This window comes from Phoca vitulina, unplaced genomic scaffold, assembly GCF_004348235.1.
Source record: "Phoca vitulina isolate PV1807 unplaced genomic scaffold, GSC_HSeal_1.0 scaffold22, whole genome shotgun sequence".
Taxonomy (NCBI): Eukaryota; Metazoa; Chordata; class Mammalia; order Carnivora; family Phocidae; genus Phoca; species Phoca vitulina.
Genome location: NW_022589725.1, coordinates 27,768,167 through 27,783,913, shown reverse-complemented (window position 1 = coordinate 27,783,913; position 15,747 = coordinate 27,768,167). Strand labels below are relative to the sequence as shown.

The 15,747-nt window shown below is 40.2% G+C and overlaps 1 protein-coding gene across 1 annotated transcript in view; it reads right to left on the bottom strand.

Moving 5' to 3' along the window:
* The window catches only part of MACROD2 (mono-ADP ribosylhydrolase 2), a 1,298,181-nt gene that overhangs the window by 134,932 nt on the left and 1,147,502 nt on the right, over nucleotides 1–15,747 (bottom strand). The window contains exons 6-7 of the mRNA XM_032419411.1: nucleotides 13,433–13,474; nucleotides 6,057–6,140 (exon numbers count right to left, since the gene is read on the bottom strand). Of these exons, the coding sequence (XP_032275302.1) occupies nucleotides 6,057–6,140; nucleotides 13,433–13,474 (126 nt within the window). The remainder of the gene's footprint in view (nucleotides 1–6,056; nucleotides 6,141–13,432; nucleotides 13,475–15,747) is intronic.

Below are 15,747 nucleotides of genomic sequence, written 5' to 3'. Positions count from 1 at the left end.
GTCAAAATTATGACTGCCTGATTTTACCCTTCATTGCACTTGTCAAAAAATTAAATTAAAGATCATGCTTATGAATATAATGCATGAACTGCTGCATGGCATTCTGAAAGATAGAATGTCCCTTCTGTCCAGCCACTCACAAAACAGCATGTCACATGATACATTAATATGCAGGAAAAATAATAGGGCAGAGAGAAAATTCTGCCACTTAGGAAATACAACGTGCATTCCACCAGTGGTTCGTGTGTTCAGAAAAATTTATTTTAGTCAAGACAATAATAATAATACCTCTAATAGCAATATTAAATCCTTCAAACTTGTATAGTGCTTTCTAGTTTCCAAAATGTTTCCACATGTATCTCATCTGACAAAAGAAATCATTAATATTTTAGAGTGCAGTATAGGGCTGCTTGATTTAGCATTGCAAGGGCTTGGGTTCCTGAAGAATGTGCATCCCATGTAGGCTTGTTGAATATTCTATATAGAGGCAATTGTAGAGCGAGGGCCAAAGTGCTAGTGCTTTCTGTAAAAAATATGGCGGAAAAATAGCATTCATTACCGAAAGCCACTGAAGGCTTTGGAGATGAATGTTTGTAGAAAATTACTGTTCTCAATTTGCTACTGAATTTTAGGAGCCAACGTCTCTAGTTTTTAAATGAAAATATGTTTTTGTTTTATCAATATAAAACAATTCTTGCATATATATTTTTCAGTTACACACAAATTTAGGAAGTTGAATATTGAACTTTTCCAAATCTGCCCCTGTCTCTTTTCCACTGCTCTAAGATAATTCCTGAGATCATTTTGACATATATCTTCCCAGACTATGTATTATATACATAAGCATGTATGTACACACATATATAGGTATGTATGCATCCATTTTTATATGTATATTTGTAGATATTTACTATGTACCAATCATTTTTCCAATCTATCTATCATGTATCTATCTAATTCTTGAATACATGGCTGAGCTGGTGCTTTTTGTAAGGAAACTCCTTAGAAGCCAGAAATGATGGTGACTGAATCAAGATTTGTAAGCAAGCACTGAAATTATTGTTTGCTTTGAGGCATTTGCCAATACCCAGATGGTCTAGGCTCTAGAATAGTGGTTCTCAAACTCAAGCAGGCATGTGAATACCCCAAGGGCTTTTAAAAACACAGATTAGTGGGCCCCACCTCAGTATCTCTGATTCAGTAGGTCTGAGATGAGGCCCTAGAGTTTGTAATTCTAACAAGTTCCCAGGTGATGTTGGTGATGCAGACAGGAATACTCTTTGAGAACCACTAGCTGAAGCTTGGGTTTGAATGAGCCACACATGGGAGCCATAGGACCTGTACTTTGCTCCTGAGTATAGTAGGAAATTTTCTCATCTCAGTTTTAGCATTGGTTGGAGAGGAAGAAAGGAAGAAAAAAGTCTCTGTTGAGATTTCCTAATCTTATAATACATATGTACTAACATGGGCAAGTAGCAAACAAAACAAAACAAAAAACTCTAAGCCAAATATGTAGTTTAAGGTTTCCCTAAATCAGCAGTATCTTCAGGTATCTCAGAAACAAAACATAAATAAATAAACTCTTAATCCAGCTTCAGAAAATCCCCACAAATAAAAATCTAAAGAACATGGCAATAAAAAAGACAAAATATACAAGGAAATAACCATAACCATGAATCTGCAAAAACAACAAACTGCAGAATTTAACTTACACAGACAGACTAGAGATATTGAAATTTCAGATACAGATGATTTTTTAAAAATATTTTATGTGGTTATTAAATAAAGGATGACGAGCTATATTTGAAACAGAACCAAATAAAACTTGTAAAAATGAAAATGATAACAATGGAAATCAGATTAGATAAAGTTAAATAAAATTAATGAATTGAGTGATAGGCTTGAAAGAAGTAACCAGAAAGCATCAAAGAAAGATAGATAGGGACACAGAAGGAAAAAAAAAAAAAAAAAAAAAGCAATGTAGGTTAGTGGAGACAGTATTTGGTGGGGCAATAGGAGAAAAATTTTCAGAACTTTACTAAAAAATATGTCTATTCCCATATCCAAGAAGCACAGCAAATCCTAAAAAGGATAAAGAGAAACCCACACAGAGGGACATCATACTGAAACCGAGAGACAAAAAAGATAAACACCAGATTGTCAGTGCAAAGAGAAAGTAAAGACAATTTAAAAGAAACAATTAGACTGGGATATTACCTCTTAACAACTACAGAACTGATAAGAGTGGGGGAAAAAAATCTTGAAGTGTTGCAAGAAAATAACCATCAACCTCAAATTTTTACCCAGGAAAACTGCCTTAAAAAAATAGCAAAATAATAATGTTTCCACACAAACAAAGCCAGAAAGATTTTCACTACAGGAACTTCTAAAAGGATTTCCTGGTGAAAGATGGAGGAAAGAGTGTGCGAGGAGCATGTTTTTTTAATGGTGCTAAGTTTTCTATAATATTCTTTCAATTAATTTTTTTGTAAGAAAAAAAAAATTGGTCCAAATTCCTGAGAGTTGGAATTGCTGGAAGTGCCATTTACCAGGTGTTTTTCAAGCAATTGTGCCTATAATTTGCCAGCTCATGGTTGGCTTATCATTTATATCAGATGCCAGCCAATCTGAAATTACTAATCATTTCCTTATTGGCATGGTGTTGCAGTGGGTCAGTACTCTGGTCCATGAAAGTTCAATCAAAACAATCAAAATGAAACTCTATATCCAAAAGTCCACCATACAAAAAATGCTAAAAATTCATTTGGAAATTGTTTGATTATTTCTTTTGATGTTCAATACTTTAGTACAACCTTTACTAAAGGGATAAGGCTTTCAGTCAAGGCTGCAATAACAGCAATGTTGCCTCCTTCAACAAAACTAGGTCTAGTTTCCAGAAGAGAGAAAGGGAAAAGGATTAGCGAAGTTATGTTGTTTCTAGAAAAAAAGAAGAGATTCTGACATTAACAAGCTGCATGGACTTTGGGCAAGTTAAAAAACCATTCACAGTCTACTTTAAAACAGATCTGTAGAATGAGATAACTTGCCCATATGTTCACAAAATTCTTCTGGATCAAAATACAGTTATCACAGTTATATATGCCAGGAAATCTAGGTGAGTTTGTGTTCCAACTCTATTCTCTATGATCCTGTCTGAGAATGGATATTATAAGGTAAACTGAGGTAATCAGGAAGACCCATGAGGGTGAGAGTCAGGGCTGGGAACCCAAAGGTAGGGGAGAAGTAAGATGAAGCCAAGTGATGGGGAATTGAGCTGAGTGATCTATAAATAAAAGTACCAGAAGCTTCTCCTACTAAAATATATATATATATATATATATATATATATATATATATATATATATATTAGAGAGACAACCAAGTTGGAAAAGGACTGATAACTCTAAAATGGGAAGCCCATCACAGAAAAGGGTCATGTTCTGCATTATCCCTCCACCCAGGCATACAATATTCTGTTTGCATGTCTAGTGGGAAAGAATTGTAACTCTTTACCAATCAAAGATTATAACTCTTTGAATCAGGAGAGGAAGTGAAACATATGTAACATGAATTCAGGACGTAGTTTATTTCATCAAAATAGAAACACTGATAGATAATGAGTGCCCATCATAGAATCATCTACCTCTAGCTTGTCCCTTTCTTACCATTTTTCCAGCAATTTTTACTTTTTCATCCTGAAAGTCATCTTAGGAACAAATACACAATTCCCATGTTTCTACAGAGTGGCTAATGTTAGATTTCACCATGATGCCATGGACAGAACGTCCCTGGTCACGAATCCACAGTGATGGCACTTTGGTGCCTTAAGAGCATATTCTGAGACCACATCTTTGGGTAAGGAAAAGCCATATTATCTACTCATCTTGGGATTACGGAATGATGTTCCTAAACAAAGCAAATTATTTAGGAGGCAAAAGAAGTTTCCGCTCACCTGAAGGAATAACTGGGAGGAATACCCTTATTAATTAAAGGAGACAGAACTGCTGTAGTTTATGGCTCACCACGTGACACTTGAAATGACCACAGGCTCAGGCTCCGGAAAACAATCTCTGATGTGGGTTGGACATTTGATGGGAACCACTAGGTGAGGTGGAGCCTCTCTCTCCAAGGAAAAGGCAATTGTCATTTTGCCCTTAACCCATTTACCAGACATGGCCTCAAGAGATTGTCCAGGAAATGACCTCACTAGAGTAGGAGACGAAAGCCCAAAGCTCTTATCACCTTGGGCCAATGAGAACTGCTGGCCTTCTCCATGGTTCTAAGTGTTCACCATGAATGATTTGAAGCTCTCAAGCATATTTAAGTGAATCAGGGCAGTGTGCACCCTCTCATGGTGCTGATTATTTTGGCAATTATAATAGCCATTATGAATCCTGGACCTGTGCTAGGCACTTTATACATACTATTTCTATTGTTTACTGTTAGTTGGAAATGTTTATTTCTTGTTCCTCAACCAAAGGGCAGAGAACATTTACTGCTGTGCCTTTCTCCTCATCCCCTCACTTATCCAAGCCTTGGGTGGGGGCGGGGAGTGGAAACAGACACATCTCGAGTCTCTCTCAGATCCACCTGTCCACAGAGAGGGCATGTCCTGGTCTGTTCTTTTTCATATAATAAGCTCACCCGGGTAGTCTCTGTCCAGGCACCCAAGATACCAAGGACAATGGTACTTGCTCCTGAGGGGACAGAGGTTACATCTTTCATATTCAGGAGTGAAATCAGCCTTAGGAAGCCCATCTGGGGGCAGGGCCACCAGATGCTCTAATCTAACCTCATTAGTAACAAAGCTCATGTTCTTGGTTTCAAACTTTCCTACAGCTTTGCCTTCTCAGTTGGTTCCGCACCCAGGTGAGGGTGAAGGCAGTGTCATTACTTATTAGTTGGAACCTCGACACTCATGCAGATGCTGTGCTGTCACGGAGGAGAGATGTTCAGGATCTCCCTTCAAGAGAGAACATGCTGCTGGGAATGAAGTTAGCTGACAGCGGCCACTGGCCACACTTTGGGGTCCACTGCAGCATTATAGTCACACCGAGGCCACTTTCTCCCCCAGCTGCTTGTGGCCAGTGAGTGAGCAGGAGAAAAGGGATCTTGGAGCCGGCCATTTCCTGCCCAGTGCTCTGGGCCTCCCCAGACTTCTGCAGATTGCACTGCAGATGGAGGCTCTTCCTAGCTAATCTTCCTTCCTTCTCTCCTTCGCCTCCTCCTGCTCTTCCCCCCCTTTACCCTTCAAGGCTCCCCGCTCCCATACATTTCCTGCACTTCTATTTCATCTTGGCATCTTCTTTCCCAAAGACCCAAGCTGACACTATCAGTATTATAATGCTCTCCATTTCACAGCGGATGAAGTGAGGATCCAAGGCAAGAAACGAGAAAGCATAAATATGTTCCCCTTTAAGAAGTTCATGCATACTCAGGAGATGAGAGGCTCCCTAATCTACCTAATCTACATTTTAAAAGAAAAATGTGAATATCTTGTAGGTGGCACTAGTGTTGTGAGTCAAAGACAGACTGGCTTCATTTCTTCAGAAAACTGAGCCCAACTGAGCCTGTCCATTTAACGCAAAGATACGCTGGCTTCTAGAAAGTGGAAGAGAACAAAAGACCGGAAGCATTTCCAGCACCCACTGCTCAGGTTTGAACCTGGACTCAGAATATGTTCATGAAAAAAAGCAAGTGATCCCAATAAGGCAATTAGCTACGCACTGCTCGTCACACCCAGGTCTATAACTCACCCTTACGCGATGACAGAGCACCCAACTTGTCAGCACTTTGCAGGAACAGAAAATACATCACGATGAGAAAATGTGTTTTTTCAGACTTGGTTTTTACCTTCACCAATTAAACCTAAATCTGATATTTTGTCCTCACATTCAGGGGAGAATCCACATATTAGGAAAGGATAAAGAATTCTTCTGTGATTTTTGCACCCTGAGAAATATCTGAATAAGAGAGCATGCACGTAATTTAAAAAGTTAACCAGAAGTTTTTTTTCCATGGAGTAATTTTTTAAAGACAGGAGGGACAGGACTCACCTTCACTAGAGTCTTTGGAACATTCTGGCTTCTTTGCTTTGCTCTTCTTGTGGGGTGGAGAGAGGCCTTTTGGCTCTAACCCCTCTGGAAGCATAAAGATTTAAAACATTCTTATTTAGATATTCAATATTTAAAATTATGTTGAAGTTTAAAGTCCTTTTTTTTTTTCCCCTCAGTAAACGCACATGTATAGTGAAGCTTGATCACAGATTCATTTGTCATTTTGGCTGAGCTAAATTTTGGCAAGAGTCTGTGATTCTCCAGTGCACATAGATTGACATTAAAGCTTAACATCTTTTTGTGACCATCATTAATGATTCACACAGATGTGAAATCTTAAATGCTTTTTTTAAATTAAAAGAAATTCTCCATAAGGCAACCCCAAATTATTTTTTTTTTCTCCACAGGAGTTTGATTTAAAACTTCACGGATTAACTGACAGTTGCCAAAATGCAATTTCATTTTACTAAATCCTCAAAGTAGAGCTAGATCAGCTGCAATGTCATCTCATCTTGGGGGGTTGGGGTGGAGCTTTAGTCATCCAAATTCTAAACAACTTCTATATGCCCCCAATTAAATTAACATGTTTGCCACTTTTCTCAATCCTTCCCAATACCCCCTGGGGCCAAGTCTATCCAAGGAGGCTGATAATTTAAATTCTGAAGACTGAAAAAAAAAATCCTGAAGACAGTTTTAGGAAACTGTCTTCTCTAAATTCATCCCCTTCAGATACAGATACTTTGTTAGGCATTAATTTGTATTTCCAGTCCTGGTCTCTCTGCTAAGCTCAAAGCTTATGTCTTCAGCTGCTTACGTGGCAGCTCGTTTTGTATTTGGACTGGCTGTCTTCTCTCCACTCTCCACCTTCTACCCCACCTCCCATCCAGCTGTGCGCTGGGAGACTGGTCTCTACGTACCAGTGAAATTTCTGTCTTTCTTCCTAGGCTACCAGTAACCTTCAAGGGCTTATTGTATCCGTCTATCTCAGATCACAGCCCCAATCACTTGGCTTTCTCCAAGTCCTCTCTGTTTCCAGCGTCCTGTAACTACCCCCTCCCCCACTGTCCTTTCAGGGCTGGGATGTAATGGTACCTCCCTCTTTCCAGCCCCCATGATTTCCCTCAGCCGGGCTCTCACCAAGCATTTCAAATTTATGTAAATAATCCCATTAGGCATTTCAAACAGCACAGCTGGAACAATGCTCTTGATGTCTGCAAACCTGTTCTCTCCATAGCATTTCACATCTCACTATCTACCCAGGAATTCAAACTCCCAAACTGAGATACTGTCCTTAATGTTTCCTTTCGGTCACTCTTCCAGGAAGGTCATCATAAGGCCTATCAGCTCTGCTCCAAAATATCCCATATTCATGCACTGTGCTCATCCTTTGCAATCATCACCCTAATCCAAACCAGCAGCCTCTCTTACCTGAGTTCCTATAGTAACGTTCTGGCTTTCTAAACTCCCTGAAACTAGCTATTCTCCGTGTAGGAGCCAGAGTTATCTTCTAAACATAAAGCCGATCCTGTTGCTCACCTGTTTAAATACCATTGGTCTTAGATTAAGATCCAAATCCAATTCCATGGGCCAGGACAACATGGCCCTCAGGCTCTGCCTCTGCTCTAGCCTCGTCTCCCACTTGCACTTTGTCTGTCTTTGTGTGTTCTTGTCATTACTAGGCTGGTTTCTGCCTTAGAATCATCACGTCTGCTGTTCTTCTCCCCTCCCCTCCAAAAACACACACTCATGTGTCTACCTCCTTCTCACCTATTAATCTCAAATCAAACTCAGCTCCCAAGAAAGGCCCTCTGCTAATTCCTAACACGAAGGGTGCCTGCAAGGGAAATCTCTCTCAAATACATCACTTGATGTATCTGAAATTATCTTGTCCCCTTCTTTCTTTATTGTATGTCTCCCTTCCCCATCCCACCTCCTAGAATGTAAGTTCCTTGAGAAAAGGACATTTGTCTTTCCTAATCTCTCTTGTGTCCCTGGTACCTAGTAGTGTCTTGCGAATTTCATTTCCAATTCCGTTTTCTTTCCCCCCTTACCCAGGCCTTTCTTTAAGGCCAAGATATAATGGGGCTCATGCCTAATTCTTACTCTCTTAGCAGCTGTCGCCTTATGCCAGGATTCTAAAATTACACTACAGTGCTATGGCGACTCATTTTTCTTTTCCCATTTATTAAAAAAGGAACAGAACAAAAAATTGCATTTGATAGATGTGCTATTAAAAACTTTGGCATTATGGACTACAAAGGTTTTTGGGCACTAAGTTAGGCTTTTTGTGGTTGCAAGTAAGTCACATCTAAGATCGTTACCATGGCCAGGGTGAAAAATTCCGCCAATGATTACATTAGCAACTCCCCCAAACTTCTGTCACCAGGTGTGAGATGGATATTGACCCTTCAGAATGGGTTCAGCAAAACCAGAAATGAGATGCTTGGAACAGCTCACTGAGCACAGATGCTGTGCTCAAAAGGATGCATAAAATGGGCAAAGCAACACTTATGATCTCCCTGGAAGGAAACTCTTAAGACTCTCTGGAAGATGCCTCTGAAATGCATCATCTGCAACAGGGACTAAGAGGAGTGCTCCCAATGCTGGGGATTCAACCCCAAACCAGCATTTCCTGAAAGTGAGTTTTTGATAATGAACCTGATCTCCCAACCTGAATAGGAATTCTTGGGGAATGGGTGAGACATCTCTGAAAGACATCTATTTGTCTCTATTTGTCCACGTTTTGAGGTAAGTACCCAAAAAGGACTGGTACTTCATTTTTAAAAAGTAACAGGGCCCTCCTTGGGTAGTTAGTAGGCATGGATACATGTTAATTATCAATAGTCATCTATGACATTAGTATCATTTCGTAACAGCCATGGAGGCATTCAAATGAAAGTCATTGATACACATGACCTCTGTGCCCAGATTTCTACTTGTGGTTCAGCAGAAACAACGCTCCCTCTTGGTCTGGAGAAGCTGAAGGAACATTCCTCCAAAGCATCCCATACTGCTCCTTGGCAGCGTATCATATTATCTATGTTGCCTCTCTTTTTGGCAGAGGGTGGAGACCTGGAGCTTTGCCCTGAGCATAGCTTTGCCGCCTGAAAAACTCAACTGTGCTCCTCACTGTCATGTATCTGAATTGTCATAGGTGGCTGTTGATTTTCTGTCCTCTATGCTAGGATTAAAGAAACTGATGAAGGACTTAAAGGGAATCCTAAGCATTTAAGCCAGTCTGTCTCTGTCATTTTCCCCATGGGGGCAGAGCCTCACCTTGAGGATGAACTTGTCTCACACCATCTGAGATGCTCCTGCCTCTACTTACTTTTAGAGTCTGGAGACGGAGTACAAGGGTGTGAGCTTTGGGGTCAGACACACTTACGGCTCTCCTACTTAAGCCAGGAACTAATTCCTCTTAAGCCTTGTGTAGTTACTAATTTTTGCCTCCTAGGGTTGTTGCATATCTTAAATGACTTCATGTATGTTGAGCGACTGGCACAAGGTACATCCTGATTAAAATCTGGTTCAGCAGACGTGTGCTGGGGCTGACGTGAGCCAGCTGACTACCTCTGTCTCCTCAACTCCCGCATTCATTGATCTCATGTTTGGTAGCTTGAACACCACCACAGTGGGTGTATTTACAATAATGAAATATGCAAACTCCCCCAGTGGGGGTTCCCTTCACCCAGAGAGTCGGTTTACCAGCACCTTACTGGTTTTTGGTATTCAGATTGTTATTCACTATCATTTACTAGCATTTGTTGGCCAGTTATTCTCCCAAGTAGCCCTTCACTAATGTCAGCTGCATTCATAAAAATCCCTCCAGCATTTCTACTTGTAATACAGGCAACACTGGGCAGAGGACAGGCAGCGCCTAATGGTCTGGTTAGAGACCCGTCTTAGAGACCAACATGCCCGAGTATGAGATCTGAACTGAAGCCAGCCTCCTCACCAATGTCTGGCAAGGCCAGTGGCACATCATGGAACCATTCTGCACAGAAATCCCTCATGATTTCAGCACTCAGATATTAGGAAATGGAGAGCAGCTTCCCAAGCCCATTCTGGCCTAGTGACTTAGCATCTTCAGGCCATCGAGTATGACTTTAACAGCTGCATCCAGCTGCTGCACAAAACCCCCAGGAAACCTGATGAGACTAAGATCAGAACTGATGATCCAATTAAAGTCCCCCAAACCTCATATGCTGACTCCAACCTTGTGGGCTCTGCATTAGCATTAATAATGATTTTCTTAAAATCACTCAGTGGTTTGGATAGCTAGCTGCATCTCATTAAGAAGTCAACTCCCCCTGCCTAGAAATGTGTACTTATGGCACTTAGGCAAATGATCCTTAGCAAGATAAGGTCCTTAAACTGGCCGGCTGAAAGGGCAGTACTCCCCACAGCTGAAGGATATTCCAAGGATACTTCACGTGAGCAGGATAAAGGAGAATAGCAAAAATTGACATTAAATTCATGGAATTTAATCCAAGGTGGGGTGACCACTTAAAGTCTTTTTTCAACCTATGGTTCTTTTAAGCAATAAGACATCTCTCATGGTCATGGGAATGGATATTCTAATTGAAATTTCACCTTGGGCTTTATGTTTTACAAAAGACAAGCAGAGTCCTTGTCTCAGGTTGGATTTTCTCAGAAGACGCTGAGACAAGGGTTTGAGTTCAAATACTTCATTTAAGAAATTATCCCAGAAAGTGCCAGAGGGGAGTAGGGAAGGGAGACAGGAAAGGGAAAGCAGCCAATACTGGGTGTGAGCAAGTTCCACTGGGGACCTCTGGGTGATGGTACAGAATCTCGTTGTTCAATACCACACTTTGCCAATGGATATGTGGAATGTGTCTAGTCTGAACTGAGACATGAATGTAAAACACACACACATTTCAAAACTCAGTATGGAAAAAAGAGAATGTAAAATATCAGGGTCATTTAATTTTTATATTGAGTACTCGTTGAAATGATAATATTCTGGATATATTACATAAAATAGTATTAAATTAATTTCATTTGTTTCTCTTTACTTTTCCCAATGTGATTACTAGAAAATCTGAAGTTAAACAGGAGGCTCCCATTTGAGGCTCCCATCCTATTTCTACTGGACAGCGCTGAAACATAACCTGCCTCAGAGGTGTCCTGCTCGGGTCCACCAACTCTTGCCCGTTGTTGGCTGAGGGCTACTCCAGACAAATTAACTCCCTGGCACTTTGAGTTTGCTTTCCTGACCAGCAAACAACACTCAGCTGAGGGTCACAGGAACTTTCCTTAGACCGCTATTGATATTGTGAAGCAACAAGCAGGTACCAAGGATACACAGACAGGGAACTGACAACTGTTATTACAGCAGTTTCCTGCTCCTGGCTTGTAGATCCTCCCTTGACTTCTCCTGTCCTCTGAATCCACTGACCTGGGGAGACCAAGGGAACCACAGGACTCAGGCATGTTTGGACCGGAGAAGAAGCTAGAAGCTAGACATCAGTTATGGTCATTGCTCCAGTGAGCTGTTATGAAGAAAAGACCTGTTGGTATCTTTCCACGAAGACAGTGGGAGGAAGAGAGAGGAAGGGGAGGAAGAGAGATTTAACTTAACCAGGAGAAAGGACCATTTTAACCAAACTTTGACTAACAGAGATCGTTTACCTCAGAATTTAAATTGTTCCCCGTTAATGGAGATGCTCAGACTGAGGTTGTCGGTGAATAGTGGATGGCATTCTGGCATCGAATAGCAGGTTAAACAAAATTAGGACCTCTGAGATACCGATTTTAATTTTAAAACTTGGCCCCATGGGCGCCTGGGTGGCTCAGTTGGTTAAGCGACTGCCTTCGGCTCAGGTCATGATCTTGGAGTCCCTGGATCGAGTCCCGCATCAGGCTCCCTGCTTGTCAGGGAGTCTGCTTCTCCCTCTGACCCTCCCCCCTCTCATGTGCTTTCTCTCTCTCTCTCTCTCAAATAAATAAATAAAATCTTAAAAAAAAAAAAAAAAAACTTGGCCCCATTTGATGCCTAGAACAGTGTGGTTGCCAAAATGGGGAACATGGAGTTCTTATACTATGGAATTAAGTTCTGTACCCTTCCAATATCTAGAGGAGAAAGAAAGAAGGGATAATTTAGTGTTTACTAAGGTCCAAGAAACATGTCAGGTACGATATCTCATTTAACTCCCAAATAAGACTGTATGGTAAGAGTTATTGGCCCCAGAGGTGTACCCTGAGGCCTATAGAGAAAACTTTTACCCCAAGTCCATAAATGGAGGAGCTAGGATTGAATTCAGGCCTATTGATTCATGCATTCATTAACAAGCACATACTGAGTGGCCCCCTTAGGCCAGATCCAATGTTTGTGATCACTAGATTTCCCTCATCAAACACTGGTCTTTCTTGAGGAGTAGGCACACATCTTAATTTCTGATAGTGAGAAAAATATATCATATGCACCAAATATATGTACCAAAGATGGCCATGGCAAGTTTTCAGGTCCCATGTGCTCTACAAAACTTCACTGCTCCCCATCAGGAGATTGAGACTGCTTTCTCTCCCCATGAGCCTGGGCAGGCTTCTTAATGACTGTTCCAAAAAGAGTTCTGTGGAAGTCATTCTGTTGGACTCCCGAGGCTGAAGCTTAAAAAGGTTACAGCTCCTGCTGGCTCACTTTGCTCTCTCTGGAGCCTGGCTGCCATGCTGAGAGGAAGCCCAGGTTATAGAAAGAGGCCATGCATAGATGTTTCAGAAAACTGCCCCAGCTGTGGTCTCAGCCGAGAGCCCGAGAGCCAATATCAATCACTGGCCAGACATTGAGTGAACAAATCTTCACAGGATTCCAGCCCCCCAGCCATTGAGGCTTCCTGATGAGGCCTCAGACCGTGTAGAGCAGCAGGATCAAGTCAGCCCTGCTGTGCTCTGTCTGAATTCCTGACCCACAGAATATATGAGCATAATAAGCAGATGCTTTAATCACTAAGCTTTGGGGTGATTTGCTACACAGCTCTATTCGTTATAACAACAGGTTCCATTTTTACCTCAGCTTTCAGAAAGCTGAAAGTTTACTTCTTAAATATGCTAATTGTATTAGCTGTAAGAGTTAGCATAACTACTTTCTTATTTTATGACCTTGAGTGTACATTTCTATTTTTTTGTCTTTTCATGCCAGTATAGTTAACATGCAGTGTTATATTCGTTTCAGGTGTACAATATAGTGATTCAACAATTCCATATAGTACTCAGCGCTCATCAGGATAAGTGTACTCTTAATCCCCTTCACCAATTTTATTAACCTTGTTATGTTTTTCTTTGAAAAAATGTGAGGTGTACATAAACAACACAATGGTCTTTGTCCATGCTCTATGAATAAATCATAAAGTTAATACCTGAATCTTCTTTCATGTCAACACCTTCTTCTTCATTATCATCTATTAAAAAAAAGGGAAAAGACAAAGAAAAACTCATATGAAAGCTAGAAACCCCAGAATTCTCCAATCTAATAAAAATTCAAAGGCAAGAAAACACTCAGTAGAAAAGAGTAGTAGATCATGCATTTCTATTGTCTTGTATTATTATGCTAAATTAGTGTAATATAATGTAAATAGAATTAGAGCACAATTTTAACATCTAGGGTTTACATTTCCTTTTAAAAATTGTTATATCTGTCTAACAAAACTATATATGCAATAATTTGTTTTGCTTTTAAAGTTATGCACAGTCACTTCAGTCATTTCAAAAGGACAAAAAATAAAACACACTTTTTGCATCCAGGGAAAGGATGCACCCTCAAGTATCAAGAAGGATGCCTCAAGTATCAAGAAGGATGCCTCAAGTATCTAGAAATGTGGAGCTCGCCATTTGGGTGTTGGCTGACACTGTGTCCAATCTCTGCACTGCACAGTGAAAAGTGCTAGTTTGCTATACCTGCAAATCCAAATCTTTAACCATGGAAGTTCAAGTGCCCCTCTCCCAACCCACCCCAGTCCTATCATTTCCATTCAACTCCCCTCATCCCAGTGAAACCCCCTGTAATTGGGCAAGGACCCATGCGTCCTCTGCGCTCTGGGTGACACAGTTGCTTTTTGAACTCTTGACGTGTTGCCATCTCTTCTCCTTCACTGTTGCTCACATCCAGGCAGTCTGAATCCTGTCTTTCTTTCCATGTTTTTTCCTCTCTATTCACATCACTACAGCTCAAATTCAGACTTCCCTATTTTATGGTTTCTTAACCTGCTCTTCTCTTTTTCCCACTTCTGATTCCAACTCCTTTTACACATAGCTGCCAAATCAATCTTCAAATACAGCTCTGATCTGGTTCACAACTGTTCTGTGACTCCTGTCTGCCTAATGAGAGAGGTCTTAGACTCTTTGGGGGTTACACTCAAGGCCAGCAGTATCTGGTTCTGACCACTTTCCTTGGTTTCCCCTCCTCTGTTCCACTCATGCTACCACCTTCACTCACGCACCACTTAATTCTGTTTTCTAAGATCTCTGCTAGTTTCCTCTACCCACCTCAGTCCTGGAAGCAATGCCTTCTCCATCTCTGTTCACACTCATCCTTCAAGGCCAAACTGAGGTACCATAACATCTGCTCCATCCAAGTTTGAGTGAATAGTCTTCTCTTCAGTGTACCTTATTTTTAATGCCTTCTGAATATCAACTTTAAGGACCTTTGGGCTGAGGTCTGCATACAGCTCCTCCACCCAACCATTCATTAGGCATGTGACCTTGGAAAAGTTACCAAACAGTTCTGAGTTTTAGGTTCATCAGCTATAAAGTGGGATAATAATGCCTCCTACATAGAGTTGTTGCAAGGATTAAATGAGATAAGGTTACATAAAGCACTAGGACAGCTACTGAAATATTAAGTGCTATATATTAGTTATTATTACCACCAAATCATAAGTCTACTTGTTAACATATCTGTCTGGCAGATGCCCATCTCTAGATCACAAATTCTGCAAAGTTAAAGACTATGTCTTATGTTCCTTTGTATTCCCTGGTACGTAATGCAATTAATTTTATACACTAAAATCCATAAAGAAATTTCTGCGGAGTAAAATTTTTGAGGTTTTATTTTTAATTTTATCTGATTTTTCAGTCAAATTAGAGAATTCCCTTGTTTGTATTTCCTATCTATCTCTTACATACCAGGACAGCATGGATCTATGTAATGATTTGCAAACAATGAGGACTCAGTAAGGATTTGTAATTTCCTCTTGGATATATGCTTTAAATTTAGTAATTTCTGAGCCAAATTTATTCAATGTGACACTCTTCAAAGTGCTAATTATAAATGAAGATTATAGATATACCAGTCACTGGGAATGGAAAATGCATTTAATTTGAAGTTTTAGGAAAGTAATTCTTGATGGCCATGGTTAATTTTTCAAGAAGTAAATTTTCTTCCATTCAAATTGTTAGAAACAGTAGTGATTTTCTATATAATTTATTTCTTTCATTTTTTTCTATGAATAGAATTTTGGAAGAAAGAATGTCTTTCTCTCAGAAATATAATTTTCTAACCAAATGATTACCAAAATGTTACAAAGTAAACTCTTCACAGATTCTTCCCTGAACTTAATATATTTAAACAAAATTTTATTTTTCAGAGCCATCTAAAATATCTAGAACCATCTCTTTGACAAACAGACTTTCTGGAATCTCAGAGTGGGATGGAAAAGAATCTCCACAGTTTCCA